At 42.3% G+C, this 20,131-nt stretch overlaps 1 protein-coding gene across 2 annotated transcripts in view; it reads left to right on the forward strand.

The window, feature by feature from the left end:
* Nucleotides 1–3,242: 3,242 nt before the first annotated feature.
* LOC106567439 (RING finger protein 145) overlaps nt 3,243–20,131 on the forward strand; it is a 28,777-nt gene continuing 11,888 nt past the window's right edge. The window contains exons 1-4 of one of the 2 annotated variants that reach the window (XM_014136687.2): nt 3,243–3,414; nt 13,364–13,580; nt 19,269–19,377; nt 19,734–19,825. In XM_014136687.2, coding sequence (XP_013992162.1) covers nt 13,397–13,580; nt 19,269–19,377; nt 19,734–19,825 — 385 coding nt within the window. In that variant the 5' untranslated portion in view covers nt 3,243–3,414; nt 13,364–13,396. Of the gene's footprint in view, nt 3,415–3,697; nt 3,983–13,363; nt 13,581–19,268; nt 19,378–19,733; nt 19,826–20,131 lie in introns of those variants that run through there. The other variant, XM_014136688.2, reaches the window with a different exon arrangement.

Below are 20,131 nucleotides of genomic sequence, written 5' to 3' on the forward strand. Positions count from 1 at the left end.
GGCAGTGAGTTGCTGGGCAACAGCTTTTTCAAAAATGTTTGAGAGGAATGGAAGATTCGATATAGGCCAATCGTTTTTAATATTTTCTGGGTCAAGGTTTGGCTTTTTCAAAAGAGGCTTTATTACTGCCATTTTTAGTGAGTTTGGTACACATCCGGTTGATAGGGAGCCATTTATTATGTTAAACATAGGAGGGCCAAGCATAGGAAGCAGCTCTTTCAGTAGTTTAGTTGGAATAGGGTCCAGTATGCAGCTTGAAGGTTTAGAGGCCATGACTATTTTCATCATTGAGTCAAGAGATATACTGTAGTATTAAAACACGTGAGTGTCTCCCTTTATCCTGGGTCCTGGCAGTGTTGTGCAGACTCAGGACAACTGAGCTTTGGAGAAATATGCAGATTTAAAGAGGAGTCCGTGATTTGCTTTCTAATGATCATGATCTTGTCGTTAAAGAAGTTCATGAATTTATCACTGCTTAAGTTAAAGCCATCCTCTCTTGGGCAATGCAGCATTTTAGTTAGCTTGCAACAGTATCAAAAATACATTTTGCATTGTTCTTATTCTCTTCAATTAAGTTGGAAAAATAGAATGATCAAGCAGCAGTGAGGGCTCTTCGATACTGCACGGAAGACTTCCAGTTTGGTGTAGCACCATTTCCGTTCCAATTTTCTGGAAGCTAGCTTCAGGGCTCGGGAATTTTCTGTATACCAGGGAGCTAGTTTCTTATGACAAATGTTTTTTTGTTTTTAGCTGTGCGACTGCATCTAGGGTATTACGCAAGGTTAAATTTAGTTCCACTGTTAGGTGGTTAACCGATTGTTGTACTCTGGCGTCCTTTGGTAGGTGGAGGAAGTCTGGAAGGGCATCTAGGAATCTTTGGGTTGTCCGAGAATTTATAGCACAGCTTTTGATGATCCTTGGTTGGGGTCTGAGCAGATAATTTGTTGCGATTGCAAACGTAATAAAATGGGGGTCTGATAGTCCAGGATTATGAGGAAAAACATTAAGATCCACAATATTTATTCCACGGGATAAAACTAGGTCCAGAGTATGACTGTGGCAGTGAGTAGGTCCGGAGACATGTTGGACAAAACCCACTGAGTCGATGACAGCTCCGAAAGCCTTTTGGAGTGGGTCTGTGGACTTTTCCATGTCAATATTAAAGTCACCAAAAATGTGAATATTATCTGCCATGACTACAAGGTCCGATAGGAATTCAGGGAACTCAGTGAGGAACGCTGTATATGGCCTAGGAGGCCTGTAAACAGTAGCTATAAAAAGTGATTGAGTAGGCTACATAGATTTCATGTCTGGAAGCTCAAGTCTTTTGGTGGGGGGGGGGTTAATTGAAATTTGGTATCGTAAATGTTAGTAACACCTCCTCCTTTGCGGAATGCTCGCGGTATATGGTCACTAGTGTAACACAGTAAATTAATCTGGTAAATTAGGCCATGTTTCAGTCAGGCCAATCACATCAAGATTATGATCAGTGATTAGTTCATTAACAATAACTGCCTTGGAAGTGAGGGATCTAACATTAAGTAGCCCTATTTTGAGATGTGAGATATCACAATCTCTTTCAATGACAGGAATGGAGGAGGTCTTTATTCCAGTGAGATTGCTAAAGCAAACACTGCCATGTTTAGTTTTGCCCAACCTAGATTGAGGCAGACACGGGCTCAATAGGGATAGCTGAGCTGACTACACTGACTGCTAGTGGCAGACCCCACTAAACTGGCAGGCGGGCTAACAGCCTGCTGCCTGGCCTGCACCCTATCTATGTTCATATATAAAATGAGAGCACCCCTCCAGCAAGGATGGAGTCCGTCACTCCTCAGCAGGCTTGGTCCTGTTTGTCGGCGAGTCCGTGAAAGAGGGCCAATTATTTACAAATTATATATTTTGGGAGTGGCAGAAAACAGTTTTCAACCAGCGATTGAGTTGTGAGACAACTGTAGAGCTCATCACTCCCCCTAACTGGGAGTGGGCCAGAGACAATTACTCGATGCCGACACATCTTTCTAGTTGATTTACACGCTGAAGCTGTGTTTCGTTTGGTAACCTCTGACTGGTTCATCCTAACATCGTTGGTGCCCAAATGGATAACAATATCCCTAAACTCTCTACAGTCGACAGTTTTCGCTTTAGCCAGCACCATCTTCAGATTAGCCTTTACGCTGGTAGGTCTGCCCCCTGGTAAACAGTGTATGATCGCTGGATGATTTAAAAAAAAGTCTAATACTGCGGTTAATGGAGTCGCCAATGACTAGAGTTTTCAATTTGTCAGAGCTAATGGTGGGAGGCTTCGGCGGCTCAGACCCGTAGCGGGTGGAGGAGAAACCTGAGAAGGCTCGGCCTCTGACTCGTTACTTAATGGGGAGAACCGGTTAAAGTTTATGTTGGCTGAATGAGCGACACCGGTTGAGCATTCCTACAGCGTTTCCCTCCAGAAGCCATGGGAAAATTGTCCAGCAGTGGGGCCTGTGCGAGGGGATTTATACTACTATCTGTACTTATTGGTGACACAGACGCTGTTTCATCATTTCCTACACTTAATAAATGACCCTTGCCTAAGGATTGCGTCTGAAGCTGCGCTTGCAGCACGGTTATCCTCACCATAAGGCGATCGTTTTCCTGTATATTATGAGTACAGCGACTACAATTAGAAGGCATCATGTTTGGGCACGAAGGCACTTACATGGTATTTCACAAAAACTAAATACATTAGAGTTGGGAGAGACTCTTCTTAAAAAAAAACTATAGAATGGAAGGAGGGGGATTCTTCACTCTTATCGACCATGCGGGTCAGTCGGTGTACACAAACCACTTGATCCATTTCATCACTTTACAGTACCAGTCAAAAGTTTGGACACTCCTACTCACTCAAGGGTTTTGCTGCCAGTCAACGGTGTGTTAAAAGGTTGATTTTGTGGTGTTCATTGCCACAGTTATAAATGGTATAGTTCAAGTGTCAAAGAAGTAAAATAAACGATATTATTGTGGCTGCGGCAGAAATGTTTTTGGGACTTCAGGAGTTTACATCGGAAGACTTGCGAAGGGTACGGCACCATAAGACTGCTCGCCCTCCCAGGCTCTCCAGATCTGTTTTACTTTTTTAATAGAAAAGTAGTTTGATTTAGCTTATTTATTTACACACACACACACACACACACACACACACACAGGCTCCGTTTTCATCCCTCACAGTAGGTGGCGGCATGCACACTAAATTGTGCGAACGCCAATATACCATAGAATAAGCAAAAGAAGCGGCGGCAGCAGAAGACTCGATCCATGGTGGAACTCCCATCGTTTCAACCGTTAACTCGGGAGAAGCCGAGTTAAAATGGTTGATATTCGACCGGAGAAGCATCCTCAAACTCATTTTAACGTCGTGAACGTCGTTCTTGCAATGTAGGTTCTTTGTTTTTCCGTGGGTCAATGTTGATAAAGCGAACTTGGATACTCAGCTAGCTTGCTAGCTAACCTGGGTTGTTTTGACTCTCGAGGGGCTGGCTAGCTAGCCAAGTACCTAGCATTAGCTAGTTAGCTGGTTAGCGACACAATACATGCAGTTCTGCGATAAGGCGTAGCTAGCAATGTTTCTAGCCAGCTGTTGTTAGATTAATTTAAATCGTGAGCAGCTGTTGATCTCGTGCTTTATTTTTTAGCTTGCTAAACTATGCATGGTGGTCGTTTCCATTATTAAAAACATAAGGTAACGTTATTGCTAACGTTACATTGATGTAGGCGGGTCATCAATGCAGTTTTTCGCTCGTCCCGACTGCTCATCTGCGTTGCTAACATATGTGATGCTAACATATGTGATGCATAGCTAGTTAGCTAAACCACTGACTTTTAGCATCTTGTCTCGTTTTACGACCCTACAAATGTACGTAGTTGTAGTTTGGTGCATTTTGGAATATGAGATTGAGAGAAAGTGACAATTCATCACCCTTCTTGCAGGGCACAACTAATTACGGTAAGCTAGCCGCTGCTAACGTTCGTTTGGCGAGGTTACTAAAGTTCATGTCATAAACGCTCGGAGCCCAACAAGCATTTAATATAGTGTAACTAGCTAGATGTCGGGCTAGACTTGAATAGCTGTGCTAACATAACCCTCAACATAACGTAATCCGGTGCCTGTATAACCATAGTTTACACCATTTCGGTTATGTAAGCATAATGCGAATTGGTCTTGTTAGCTAACGTTACGTTTCCAGTCATCATGGGCATTAATGTGATATACCTAGAAAATTGTACGCTTGGTACAGTGGACCTGTATGTTTCATAATTGCATGTTCAAAAGGCCATCTGAAAATGAGGGCCAGGGGGATGGGATCTCAGAGGTCGTACGAATCAGTTCTATATGTAATTCAATGGATGGGATATCCACTCCATCAGTGTCTGCCTGCAAATGGAGGACGCACAGCCTCTCTCAGACCCTTAGCAGAATGTATAGGATTGCAGGAAATGACTCTAAATCAAAAGTATCCTCGCTGTCAAGGGGGGAGAAAACAACATTTTAACTTGGGGCTCTCAAAAGGCTAGGACTGGCTCTTACTGCATAAACCACTGCGGCCTGCTTGAGTTCAGATTCCGTGTGGCCCCCACCCTCAACAAAGTTTCCCATCCCTCTTATAGGGTGTCCACCCACTCTGCCCAGAGTGGGTGAAAACACACGTTGGTGATAAAATGTCACCTTATGTTATAAAATAAATGTTTCCAAGACAAATATGATTATTCGTGTTCTGAATCGTTCAGTGGGGTCTCTCTCTAACATTTCGTTAACATTCTATCCAAGAAGTTGGATTTCGTAACCTAATACATCCGAAGAGCTCTGACGTAGCAGTGCAGGTTTCTCGTAACAACTTTTGAGTATTTTGCATTTTGTGGTCATCATCTTCAAAGCAAAATTAGCATGACGAGCTGAATTAAATGTAAAAGGTTTTGGAGGAAAAAAAGCTTGGTATACGCCAGTGGAGGCTGCTGAGGGGAGGACGGCTGGAACGTAGCGAATGGAATGGCATCAAACCCATAAAACCATGTGTTTGATGTTGATACCGTTCCACTTATTCCATTCCATCCATTACCAAGTGCCCGTCCTCCCAAATTAAGCTGCTACTAACCTCCTATGGTATGTGCTCTGTTGACATTTCAGAGATATGCTTGTTTTTGTGAGAAATCTTTGAAAAATAACCTTTTTTTTTATTAATATGAAAAGGATATACTAAAATATGAAAAGATGTCATGTCTCAAAATCCATATCAATCTTATTGTTTAATGTCCTGCGATTCGAGAAGAAAGATGAGTTCAACGGGAAAGTGAACATGTTAGGTAGCCAGTAGCCTTAATTCTTGTGCAGAATCCAGCCTAGCTGGTGTGATTTTATTTAATTTTTTCCCACTGTTTCTCTGGCCTCTATTGATTTAGTCACCTTAATTCCGTCTATCCTACAAGGGTTAAAAACACCAATAATTTTTGAACGGATTATGATAGAGACATGAGGTTTGAACCTTTGATTTTCTTTATAGGATTATCTACACAATTAAGATAATTTTACCCATTGGTTAAAAACTGCATTTTTGATTGGGCGCTAGTTATTAGCATGTTTTTCACATGGTCGGTTAAATATAACCAACCTGTCTTACAGATCACGTGAAAGGGCAAAGGCAAGCATCACGACCATACACTAACTAACTCATCAATATGGCATGAATGCTTACAGTATTTCAGGTCGATGCAGGTACAAGCTGGGATGCTTGGCTGTGTGGCAAATAGATACAATTCCACTCTTAAACGTAGTAATGTATTATTATTATTTTTTTTATGTCAGCTAATTACTTTTACTACGTCTTCGATCGACATACTTTTTTTTTTTTTTTTCATTTTGAAAAGGACATCCAGCCCCTTGTTACATTATGGTCCCATGACACACATTTAATCTTGCATTATGGAAATTGCCCTAGAAAGTCCGATCCAGAGATCATTTTATTGCTGTTTTGCATGTCTGTAACTCTTTTACCATGTAACTCTGTTTCTGGACGTCTGTTTGGATTATCTCTATTTTCATTATGAGATATTGCATCAAATGGTATAGGGATGTTAATGGGTATCCATTAATCGGTTAGCTGCCGTAAATACATTTGACTGGTCATGGTGTCTGGTCTAGGTTAATTTGCATAATGTAGTGGAATTAAATGAAGCGGAATAGCCTATCACCTGTCAGACAGCGTGAGACCCCCTCAGAAAGCTGCTACTGCATGGATGCAATAAAAGAGGTCAGTGAAACGCAAACCTTAGGGAATAGAAGGATGCGGTATTTTTATTTTATTTAACTAGGCAAGTCGGTTAAGAACAAATTCTTATTTACAATGACGGTTTGGCTCACATTCAACAAATTTGATCTAACAAAGTGAATATTTGTCGAATCCGTCATGATTGACATATTGTAACAGGCCCACAATGTGGTTACTAAAGTTAGATTTTGAAATATATTTGGCTGTTTTCACTGCATAACATTTAGAAGTTGTCCTTTTTCAGGTTTAGAAGAAGTGACTGCTGAATGCCGTTCGTATAAGCTGGTAGTATAGTTAGCATACAGAAATCTGTAGTGTGCTAGTCAGTTATTTTTAACTGTAATGCAGTTGATTGATGACGATAACATCAACCTTTATTGTGGTTGACATCCAGACAAGAATTATACTTAAGGCACGAGTGGGTGTGGTATATTGGCCATAAACCACAAACCCATGACGTGCCTTATAGCTATTATAAACCGGTTACGTTTATTATAACAGTAAAAGCAAATGTTTCATCATACCTGTGGTATACAGTCTGGCTGAAAGCTGTGGTATATCAATCAGAATTCAGGGCTTGAACCACCCAGTTTATAGTCCTATTTTTTTTACCTCAACATATACTGAACAAAAATATAAACGCAACAATTTCAACAATTTTACTAAGTTACAGTTCATATAGGGAAGTCAGTCAATTGAAATGAATTTGTTTGGCCCTAATCTATGGATTTCACATGACTGGGCAAGGGTGCAGCCATGTGTGGGGCTGGGAGGGAATAGGTCCACCCAGTTGGGAGCCAGGCTCACCCACTGGAGAGCGAGGCCCAGCCAATCGGAATAAGTTTTTCCCCACAAAAGGGCTTTATTACAAACAGAAATACTCATCAGCACCCCCTCAGACGATGCTGCAGGTGGAGAAGCCAGATGTCAAGGTCCTGGGATGGCGTGGTTACACGTGATCTGCTGTTGTGAGGCCGGTTGGCTGTACTGCCAAATTCTCTAAAATTATGGTGGCTTATGGTAGAGAAATTAACATTAAATTCTCTGCCAACAGCTCTGGTGGACTATTCCTACAGTCATCATGCCAATTGCACACTCCCTCAACTTGAGACATCTGTGGTGTTGTCAAAACTGCCCATTTTAGTGGCCTTTTGTCCACATCACAAGGTGCACCTGTATAATCATGCTGTTTAATCTGCTTCTTGATATGCCACGCCTGTCATGTGTATGGATTATCTTGGCAAAGGAGAAATGCTCACTAACGGGGATATAAACCAAATTGTGCTCCAAATTTGAGAGAAATAAGCTTTTTGTGCATATGGAACATTTCTGGGATCTTTTATTTCAGCTCATGAAACACATGGGAGCAACACTTTACATGTTGCATTTTATATTTTTGTTCAGTATAGTTTGAAATACACAAACAGTAGCCAAAATTAGGCAAATTTTGTCGGGGGGGGGGCAATGAGGAGACTCGTGATCTTTCCCCCACGGAATTTTTCCCCCATGCGTTTCCATGGTATTTCCATTGTTTTGGTTGAGGTCCATTGACCTCTTTGCCTAATCTATTGCGCAACAAATAACAATTCTAAATGCATTCGAGTGTTAACTGTTTTTGCCACAATTTTAAAAAGTTATCAGTCTTGCCATAGATTTTCAAGTAGATTTAAGTCAAAACTGTAACTTGGCCTCTCAGGAACATTCACTGTCTTCTTGGTAAGCAACTCCAGTGTAGATTTGGCCTTGTGTCCTGCTGAAAGGTGAATTCATCTCCCAGTGTCTGGAAAGCAGACTGAACCAGGTTCTCCTCTAGGATTTTGCCAGAGGTTAGCTCTATTCTGTCATTTCTTTTATCCTAAAAAAAAATCCACAGTCTTGAACGATTGCAAGGATACCCATAACATGGTACAGCCACCACTAGCTTGAAATTATGGAGCGTGGTACTCTGTAATGTGTATGGAGCTAATCCAATACGACACACAAAAAAAATAAAAAAACGGTACAAAAAGTGATTTGCTTTGCCGCATTTTTACTTTAGTGCCTTGTTGCAAACAGGATGCATGTTTTGGAATATTTTTATTCTGTACAAGCGTTCTTCTTTTCACTCTGTCATTAAGGTTAGTATTGTGGAGTAACTACAATGCTGTTGATCCATCCTCAGTTTTCTCCTATCACAGCCATTAAACGTTGTAACTGTTTTAAAGGCACCAATGACCTCATGGGGAAATCCCTGAGCACTTTCCTTCCTCTCCGTCAACTGAGTTAGGAAGGACGCTTGTATCTTTGTAGTGACGACTGGGTGTGTTGATACACCATCCAAAGTGTAATGAATAACTTCACCATACACAAAAGCATATTCAATGTCTGCTTAGATTGAGGCATTGGAAAACCTCCCTGGTCTTTGTGGTTGAATCTGTGTTTGAAATTCACTGCTCAACTGAGGAACCTTACAGATATTTTTATTAGGCGATGTAGTCATTCAAAAATTATGTTTAACACTTATTGCACACAGTGAGTTCATGCAGATATTTTATTTATTTAACTAGTTCAGCCAGTTTCAAACAAATTCTTATTTACAATGAAAACCTACCCCGGCCAAACCCTAACCCGGACATTGCTGGGCCAATTGTAAGCCGCCCTATGGGATTCCCAATCACAGCCGGTTGTGATACAGCCTGAAATCGAACCAGGGTCTGTAGTGACACCTCTGGCACTGAGATGCAGTGCCTTAGACCGCTGCGCCACTTGGGAGCCCATGTGACTTGTTAAGCAAAGTTTTACTCCTGAACTTATTTTATGCTTGCCATAACAAAGGGGTTGAATACTTATTGACTCAAGACATTTCAGCTTTTAATTTTGTATTATTTGTAAAAACAAATCAAAGCATCATTCCACTTTGACATTATGTCGGGGTGGCAGGTAGCCTAGTGGTTAGAGCGTTGGACTCATGACTGAAAGGTTGCAAGATCAAATCCCTAAGCTGACAAGGTAATAATCTGTCGTTCTGCCCCAGAACAGGGCAGTTAACCCACTGTTCCTTGGCCGTCATTGAAAATAACAATTTGTTCCTTAAGTGACTTGCCTAGTTAAATAAAGTTTTTTTTAAATGTGGTATTGTGTGACACAACATCTACATTTAATCCATTTTAAATTCAGGCTGTAACACAACAAAATGTGGAAAAAGTGAAGTGTGAGTACTTTCTGAAGACACTGTATATTAGTAGGCTATATGTAAAGGCCACATTAAATTGAGAATAGTCTGATGGGTGAGAATATTATCAAGTGCTTGTCAAATTATAAATCAGAGACTGATGAAGTGTGTGCAGCCTGCGCAAGAAACAGAGCAGAGCGCATGGCTTTCATGCAACTTTTTTCAAATTTTCATTTGTTGTTCATGCAGCCTTAGAATCTATTATAAATAAATACATATAGGCTAAGGTTTGTATCACAACCAAAGTTGCATAAATAACTCTAAATTAACCATATAGGAGGACCTGTTTCAAATGGTCACTTTGTTAACCACTAAACACAGAATAGCCGCATGTATGCACTCCCTTGTAAATCGTTTTGGGAACAATATCAATTGTATTCTTACTATAAATCTATACTATAAATCTTGTCTGCTAAATGAACTAGTGTAGCCCACAGCTGTATGGCATAGCCAGAGCAGGGCCTAACAAGGAAGACTCAGAATATGCTATTATGTTCTTCTGAAATAGACCACATTTTCTTCATATGTTTGTGCATTTTACATTTACTGTACTTTTCACTGCATTTGATACATTCAATAACATGATAAGAATAATTCCTTAACATGTGAGACAAGTAAATGGTTTGAGTGATAGGACTAACTGGTGTCTCCAAGAGGTCACACACCTGTCCAAAGTGTGCACAGTTCCTAAGCAATTTCAATGCACATTTGACTTAAAGATGAGTCTTCAACTCTACGATAGCCTAGCTGTGCCATTAAGGAACTAGTGTAATCACACTTTTAGTTGTTTTGTTTGGAACACAGCCCTGCATTCCGGCCATCAAACAATTACTGTTTTTTTTTACACAAAAAAAAACATGGCCATTTTAAATCGCTTTCTGAGTTGTGTGGGCATCATTTGAAAGCTTGTTCTATTGCCAACATGACTAGCTAAATTATAAAATACGATCTTACGGTGGTCGACTTTCACAAGTCTATTCACAGATACTGATTGTAATTTGTGCATTCAGGTGTGTGTTCTGTTGTGAATTTTCATCACAATAGACAAACCGGGCTCATTTTGTTCAGAACAACCCAGGGTATGACGCCATGTCATCTTGTAAATGTACATCAAAAACGTTGACACTGTACATGACATGTGTTTTATGATATGGAAATGTGAAGTACACATTTGGACTCTCGGGTGTTTGGCTGCTTGTATGACATCAAAGCTGTATTTTTTATAATCCTCAACGTCTTATCTTTCTAAATACATAGTCCTCTTAATTTACAGCATTTCCTTAACTCGGGACAACAAAAAGTGACAAAGTTGCCCAATTAGCAGGAACGATGGGGGCAACTTGTTGCCGCGTGCAGTGCTCATGTTCAGCACGGCTATCCGTCTTCCCATACAGCGCTGTCAAGCTCAGAGCCAGAGCTCTGACATCATGTGTAGCATGTTACTGTACAGCCACTGCGTTCCAATTTAGGCGATTATCAGTGCCCAAATCTGCCATTTTCAACCCGTATGTATATGGGTACTTGGCCCTGATTTGTACTGTAATTTTTTTTTTAAAAGCTATTTTTATAGTGAAAGTGTAACTCCTTTACCGGGTGGCCTTGCCCTGCTGTTACTGTTTGTTATAATTATTCAGCTGCTCAATCACTTTAACCCTGATTTACACAACTGTAACCAGTATCGCTTTCATTGATTGGTATGGATATTGACCTTTATATTATATTAGGGCTGGGAATTGCCAGGGACCTCACGATACAATATTATCACGATGCGCCGATACGATATCTATTCCGATTCTCACTATTCTTTATGTATTGCAATTCGATATTACAATTTGATTTTCCAAGCATTTTGCTCACTGCAGAGAGATGAGAGAGCTGCAGAGAGATGAGAGAGCATGAGAAAATGAGTTTTGATCAGTCATAGAAATTAAAAGCACTGAAACCACATTGGCTGACTATTTAAAAAGGAGAACAAGCTATAGGATGAAAAATACCGGTGTTTTGTCGCAGGTACAGCAAATTTAGCACTAGCTAACATTATGTAGCAAAAAAGAAAAATGTCAAAGTATCTAAACTCAGCAAAAAACAAACGTTCTCACTGTCAACTGTGTTTATTTTCAGCAAACTTAACATGTGTAAATATTTGTATGAACATAACAAGATTCAACAACTGAGACATAAACTGAACAAGTTCCACAGACATGTGACTAACAGAAATTGAATAATGTGTCCCTGAACAAAGGTGGGTCAAAATCAAAGGTAACAGTCAGGTTCTGGTGTGGCCACCATCTGCATTAAGTACTGCAGTGCACCTCCTCATGGACTGCACCAGATTTGCCAGTTCTTGCTGTGAGATGTTACCCCACTCTTCCACCAAGGCACCTGCAAGTTCCCGGACATTTCTGGGGGGAATGGCCCTTGCCCTCACTCTCCGATCCAACAGGTCCCAGTTGTGCTCAATGGGATTGAGATCCGAGCTCTTTTCTGGCCATGGCAGAACACTGACATTCCTGTCTTGCAGGAAATCACGCACAGAACGAGCAGTATGGCTGGTGACATTGTCATGCTGGAGGGTCATGACAGAATTAGCCTGCAGCAAGGGTACCACATGAGGGAGGAGGATGTCTTCAATGTAACGCACAGCGTTGAGAATACCTGCAATGACAACAAGCTCACTCCGATGATGCTGTGACACACCGCCCCAGACCATGACGGACCCTCCACCTCCAAATCGATCCCGCTCCAGAGTACAGGCCTCGGTGTAAGGCTCATTCCTTCGACGATAAACGCGAATCCGACCATCACCCCTGGTGAGACAAAACCGCGACTCGTCAGTGAAGAGCACTTTTTGCCAGTCTTGTCTGGTCCGGTCCAGCGACAGTGGGTTTGTGCCCATAAGCGACATTGTTGCTGGTGATGGCAGGTTCTCACCAGACTTACAACAGGCCTACAAGTCCTCAGTCCAGCCTCTCTCAGCCTATTGCGGACAGTCTGAGCACTGATGGAGGGATTGTGCGTTCCTGGTGTAACTTGGGCAGTTGTTGTTGCCATCCTATATCTGTCCCGCAGGTGTGATGTTCGAATGTACCGATCCTGTGCTGGTGTTGTTACACGTGGTCTGCCACTGCGAGGATGATCAGCTGTCCGTCCTGTCTCCCTGTAGTGCTGTCTTAGGCGTCTCACAGTACGGACATTGCAATTTATTGCCCTGGCCACATCTGCAGTCCTCATGTCTCCTTGCAGCATGCCTAAGGCACGATCACGCAGATGAGCAGGGACCCTGGGCATCTTTCTTTTGGTGTTTTTCAGAGTCAGTAGAAAGGCCTCTTTAGTGTCCTAAGTTTTCATAACTGTGTCCTTAATTGCCTACCGTCTGTATGCTGTTAGTGTCTTAACGACCGTTCCACAGGTGCATGTTCATTAATTGTTTGTGGTTCATTGAACACGCATGGGAAATAGTGTTTAAACCCTTTACAGTGAAGATCTGTGAAGTTATAAAGGATTTATATGAATTATCTTTGAAAGACAGGGTCCTGAAAAGGGGACGTTTCTTTTTTCTTTTTTTTATATAATATAGTCCAAAAATAATCACTTACTGTATCGATTCCTCCTTCCCATCACTATTGTGTATATTCTTGTGTATTTATTTTATTCTCATGTACTTTTTTTATTTCTCGTATTTATTTTATGACTGATTTGATTTAACCTATGAAGCTCTGAAAAACAGCTAGTTGCATAAAACAAATGTATATTTTGCCCGTTTTTTTTGTCTGCGTGCTATCATTTTATAGCACCTCAGACGACTGACTTTTTGCTCCCTCTCTCCTCCCTATCTTTCTGTCCCCCTGTCCAGTCATATTAGTGTGTAGCTTTCCGCGTCGGAGCCATGTTGGTAAAAGACAAGCTGGAGGCGGTGCTGAACGTGGGGCTGCGTGTCCCCAGCATCATGCTGCTGGAGGTACTTTACCGCTGGGATGTCAGCTCCTTCTTCCAGAAGATCCAGAGAAGCAGTCTCAACAACAACCCTCTCTTTCAGTACAAGTACCTGGCTCTCTACCTGCACTATGTTGGTCAGTACCACCCCCTCCCTCTTCCAGTGCTGCCCTTTGAGTGGTCATTTATAGCATTTGTACTTTTCAACAGCATATTTTGACAAAAGCATCAATCCACTTCTGAAAAAGGTGAAAATTCATTTTTAAAAGCTGGTGTTTCTTTCTATATTAGCCCATATAACATTTAAAGTCGCCTCTTCACTGTTGACGTTGAGACTGGTGTTTTACGGGTACTATTTAATGAAGCTGCCAGTTGAGGACTTGTGAGGTGTCTGTTTCTCAAACTAGACACTAATGTACTTGTACTCTTACTCAGTTGTGCACCGGGGCCTCCCACTCCTCTTTCTATTCTGGTTAGAGCCAGATTGCGCTGTTCTGTGAAGAGAGTAGTACACAGCGTTGTACGAGATCTTCAGTTTCTTGGCAATTTCTCACATGGAATAGCCTTCATTTCTCAGAACAAGAATAGACTAATGAGTTTCAGAAGAAAGGGCTTTGTTTCTGGCCATTTTGAGCCTGTAATCGAACCCACAAATGCTGACGCTCCAGATACTCAACTAGTCTAAAGAAGGCCAGTTTTATTGCTTCTTTAATTAGAACAACTGTTTTCAGCTGTGCTAACATAATTGCAAAAGGGTTTTCTAATGGCCTTTTTTAAAATGATAAACTTGGATTAGCTAACACAACCTGCAATTGGAACACAGGAGTGATGGTTGCTGATAATGGTCTTCTGTAGACCTATGTACAGAAGACCATTACTTCTGTACACCTATTTCTAAGTGACCCCAAAATGTTGTGTGTGTAGAGAGATGATTTTGTTTTACCCTAACCCTTCCATCTTTCCCCTAATGGGAGTAAACTAATGGACAACATCTCTTAGGCTTCTACTTCCAGCTTATACATACTATATACATTTTACAGACACAGTGTAGTTTACAATAGTTATCTTTTTGTTTGTTTTTAGTCCCATCCATCAGCTCCATTCAACCCCTCCCATCCCATCTATCTCTGAACACCATCTATTTGCCATCTATTTTTCAACTGTGCTGTGATGTTTCACCAAAGTTCTGTACTTTTCTACATATTGTAACTTAAAGAAATATTTTAGCTAAGACTTTTTTATATTATTAATCGATTGACTATGACGTTTAAAATCACCCAGCCATGCTATTTGCAGTAAATAGCCCATATATCTTTAATGATGTTGTAATCGTCAGATTAGTTCTGTTTGCACTTTCCTTTTTGGAGTGGCCAAGAAAAGCTAGAAATGGTGTGAGCCAATAGGTTATTTGGGCTGTAGTGCTGCAGTATCACTAGTGTGCCCTGACCAGGAATAACACTGCAGTTGCAGTCTGTAAAACTAGGACCCAGTTTTTCATGGTTGGGTCTCATGCATATGAATGTAATTTATGGACTACATAAGTGATAATAGAGGGGACTATGCGTTCTATGGAAAATAATGCACGATGTGGAAAGTGTGTAGCACGTCATGGCACTGAACTTTCACGATGTTGCATTGTTTTCCAGAGAACACATTGAGCCCCCGAGTTCATTGTGTTAGCTTATACCTTATCATTTGAAATGTGTTCATTTTGCCGGTAATAATGTGTTTGGCATCCACTGAAGTAGCGAACAAGTTTACTAGATAGCTACAGCTGCTGCCTTGGTAACCAAACAATCAGTCCTCGCTTACAATGAAAATCAAATTTAAACAATTCAACTTTTTCATTTCAAAAGCAGCTCAAACATAGAACACGTAAGAATGAACTATAGCCATTGGATTTTACAATGCTTTATAGGGAAATAATTCACGCCTTCGAATGCCCATTCAAGCCAATTAAAAACGAGTATTCAACAATGCCATGGTATAAATGCACATCATTTAAGTTCAGCTAAGCATTTTTAAACCTACGACTGTCTTGAATGGCGTTGCATTTAAATGCTTTTAGGTTTGTGGTAGATTTAGCTAAGACAGGATAAAAGCAGTGACACAAGGATAAAGTCTGACAGTTTGTAGTCAGCGTTGACTGTAAGGGTGAACATGCTTCTCCTAAGTTTTGTAGTTCTAATGGCACGTCGACATGGGCACAGACAGTATTTCTGATTCAGTATGTCTATGCTCTGCTTGAGAGTGGGCCTGGCCCACTAAGAGCTCAGTGGAGGCAGGGTGTTGGCTGGTGCTTGTTTCATAATTAAATCATGATATGGCCTGACCTTAGACATCTGCTGCTGCAACTGTCTGCCTGCAGTCCGACACTTTAAAAAAAAACTTTGTCGTCATGGTGAAACTTTGGCTCAGACACTTTTTCAGCTCCTTTGTCATTTACCTCTGCTTTTTAATACCATCCAAGACCCAAGTATTTTAATGGGACTTTCCGTGATGCTCAAGGTGGTATAATGAACTTTGAAATGTGCACAGAAGAGTTAAAGGAAAGATTCACCCATTTTGAATGCATTCACCCTTCGCTCCGAGATGCACAGATACGATATAACGTTCAAAATGGGTGAGTCTTTCCTTTAACCAACACCATGCATGAATTGTGTACTGTTTTGTGGTTTGCCATTGTGTGTACTTTACTAGGCATGGGGGGGTCATGTTATCAGCTGGTCAGGCTGGTGGGTAATTGTGTAGTAGGCAGATGGATAGTGTGGTCTGTGAGGGAAAAGCAGCCAGCAGGGTTGGTTACTGTGACACTTATTTAGGCAGGCTAAAGGCTGTCTCCTCACTGTGTGATGGGCTAGCGCAGTGTGTGTGTGTGCAGTGTGTGTGTGTGCAGTGTGTGTGTGTGTGTGTGTGTGTGTGTGTGTGTGTGTGTGTGTGTGTGTGTGTGTGTGTGGGGGGAGGGGGTGGGGGCTGGCCCGTGCAGGGAGTAGGAGAACGAAGTCATCCCCCCTCCAAGAAGCCTTTCTCTTCCCAGGGGAAAGGAGTGGACGAGGCACAGGCCATGATAACCAGCTCACAGGCCTCGACTATAATGCAGTCACTAGATATGCTAATCATCAACGGGAAGGAATTACATATTTTTTAGATAATTTTTATTGTAATTTTTGATAACTTTGTATTTTGTATGTATACTGTGTGTGTACACACTTTCCTTGACCTCAGTGGTCTTTTTTAATGGCTTTGCATACTTGGCTGAAGTTGGTGGGTGAGAGAATGAGGCTGGTATTTGCTGATGAACACACTGGGCAGCAGAGAACACTGGACTGGACTGAACGTGTGTGTGTGTGTGTGTGTGTGTGTGTGTGTGTGTGTGTGTGTGTGTGTGTGTGTGTGTGTGTGTGCTGCTGATGTCTCTTGGAAAAAGACAGACCGAGGGAGAGCAGGATATTCTCTAATCTTTTATCTGTATTTCTAGGTTTCAGCAAATATCTCATATCTCATGAGGCCCTACCTCATCTTGTTAGCGTTTTTCATCATTTTGGCGCTTGCTGTAGCCTATTGCTGTAGTCTTTCTCAAACTGTTTTGCTTATGGACGATTAGGGGCAGTGTATTTATACTGCCAGCACTGATGGTTATTTCACATCAGTCCACTCTTTGTCCTGTGTGCATGACTTTGTGTAGCAAATGGCTCTGGATCCATGGCCGTGGATTAACGGCTCTGTTTTATTGCTGTCTCTGCTGTTAAACAAATTCTTCTCATCCGTGTTGTTGGCTTACCTAACGCAGGCCAAGGAACAGGAGGTGCTCCTTTAATACACATTGCTACCCCTGACCATGGCCGGAAGGCTTTTCTCTGTGCATTATACAGATACTGTCAGGCCCATCACTCCCCTATGGACTCATGAGTCAGTAAGCCTAGCTAGGCCAATATCACCAGGACGGCCATATTAGTTTTATGTGAAAGAGTTTGCCCCAGGATTATTTATTTTTTTTAAATGTACCTTTTTATAGTCACAGTTCATTATTTTCACTATCTACACACAGGGCTTAATGTCCCCTCAGCAGTGAGCATGTCTGGAGGGGTGGCTGGGGAGCACGTGACTTGAGTTTGTCAGGTGGGGATAGGAACCTGTGAGTTGGGCCTGTTGGGAAACTGGGCCTCTACTTTTTGTATTCAGGCCCTGTTAAGATATTTGGGCTTGTACCAACGCAGCACCCGTAAGGTGACAATGACTGAGTGGTCTAAGGCTGTGTTCCTGACGGGCGTAGCCTCCCTCCCTCCCTCCCTCCCTCCCTCCCTCCCTCCCTCCCTCCCTCGGAGGCGTGGGTTCTGAGAGTGCAGCTGCGAGCTAAGAGCAGGAGCCTCTCCAACCAAAGCACCCACACATTGTTAAACACTCTGACTCATATTCACCACTGAAGGAAGGTGCTAGGCTACTAACCAAACACAGGCTCTGTAAAGTAAGAGCTTGTACTCTTAAGATTACAGTATGGACTTCTTCTTTCAGTCAATGTTTTATCTGGTTCTGATTGTGTTTGAGGCATATCGTCAGCAGTGCTTCCTCTCCCGTCGTACCACCGCACCTCTCTGTTTTCTGCTTTGTGATGGTTGTGACTGAGCATCCAGACCAGAACAGAGGCTCATAGATAAGCCTATTGACAGCGGTGACGTGACGGCCTGGCCGGCTTGCAGAATATAGCTCCATCTCCTCCTCTCAGGATTACATAAGCAGCATCCGGTGGTGGCCACAGGCTAAGGAGGGAGAGAGGGAGGGTAAAACTGCCCACACAAAGCTCTAATCTCCCGTCCCTGTCACCCTGGCTGCCTGTCACAGTGAGGCTGGCTCACCCTGACTTGGCCACACACACACACACACACACACACACACACACACACACCGCTGGCTGGGAACACTGACTCCAGTCAGGGCCCGTGGCACTTAGACTGAGAGGATCATAATCATTTTGGTTTTCATGGGAGGTAGAATCATATCAGTAGTTGTTGTCATGCCAGAATGATTCAGTCCACTGACCACTCTTTCAAGACTCAATGGTTAACTAGCCTCCTATCCCCCACTGTTGTTGTCATGCTTCCTGCCCTTTAATGATTGTTTGACCAGGTTAAGTTGCATGTTTGACACACACACACACATACACTGTCTGTGCGCAGGATGGTGGAGAGGGCGTGTTAGCTGTCTGCTAATGGAATCCCCAGGATGGATTGGCTGGGTGGATCTGTTGCACGCTGGGTCCAGGTCGGCCAATCGAGTCCCTGGCGTTTTGGTGCCTGATGATTTGTCTAGAGGAGAATCTCAATGACATACTCCTCGTATCCTCTCCCCTCGCTGCCGCCTCAAAAGGAGGGACCTCTGACTCTTCCCCCCTATCTAATGGGTTTTGAGAAGTAGGTGAAGAGAGAGAGGACACGAGGAGTATGCAATTGAGATTTTCCCGAGGACCGTTTTCTGCTGACTCCACTAAACCAGGCAGGCCACGCTCAACCAAGATGGCGGAGGGCAGGCAGGATTATTGGTTTCACTGTCCTCGTGATAATAGAACTCCTCTGAGATTATTGGAATAACAGTTTTCGGATTATTCAAGAAGTGAATGCCAGTTAAACGGTAGTGGACGTCCGTGTTAATAAACTATTCCTTAATATGTGTGAGACCGACAGCAGCTGAAGCAGGCACATATATTTGTGTCCCTTTAAAAAAACAAAAAACAGCCTTATTTGTGCATTGTTCCACTTCATGTACTGTACTGTACAGACCCCTCTCCTTCCGATTCACTGTCCCGACTGACTGTCTCTGCTGTGTGTCAGGTTACATCCTCAGCCTGGTGCTCCTGACTCTGCCTCGTCAGCACCTGGTGAAGCTCTACCTGTACGTGCTCACTGCCCTGCTGCTCTTCGCCGGACACCAAGTCTCCAGGTGAGAGAGAGAGAGAGACACACTACAGGAACTATAGCTAAAATAATCCTTGACCTGTCAACTTGTTAGCTAGGAGCTACGTGTATTCGTAAGATCATTTTAAAGGCCGTTAAGTGTTGCAATTTGAAGTTCTGTTTTGTAGTTGTTCCATAAAACAGTTACCGGTATTACAGTAGTGACTTTCTGACCATATTATGATTCTGTCTCCGGACTATTGGTGGCTTCTACTGGCCTTGATTGTGCATAACTCTTGTTGAATTCTCTGAGGCGTGGTTCTGTGTTTATCCAGTGAGAACGGAAGATGGCAGGTGGGACTGCAAGAGCTGAGCTCTGACTGTCTTGTCTTCCTGTTTTAGGGATTATGTCCGCAGTGAGCTGGACTCCGGGTACGAGGGACCGCTCTACCTGGAGGCGCTGTCCATGAACCGTTTCTCCACCGCCCTCATAGGTAACGAACTAAACACAGTCCCACCTTCACCACCACCCTCACAGGCAACTACAGTGCCTTCAGAAAGTATTCACACCCCTTGACTTTTTCCAGATTTTGTTGTTACAGCCTGAATATAAAATTGATTAAATTGAGATTGTTTGTTTTGTCACTGGCCTAGAAACACTATACCCCATAATGTCAAAGTGGAATTCTGTTTTTAGAAATGTTTACAAATGTATATGAAAAGCTGAAATGTCTTGAGTTTTATTATTCAACTCCTTTATGGCAAGTTCAGAAGTAAATATTTCCTTAACAAGTCACATA

The sequence above is a fragment of the Salmo salar genome, chromosome ssa13 (genome assembly GCF_905237065.1).
Source record: "Salmo salar chromosome ssa13, Ssal_v3.1, whole genome shotgun sequence".
Classification (NCBI taxonomy): Eukaryota; Metazoa; Chordata; class Actinopteri; order Salmoniformes; family Salmonidae; genus Salmo; species Salmo salar.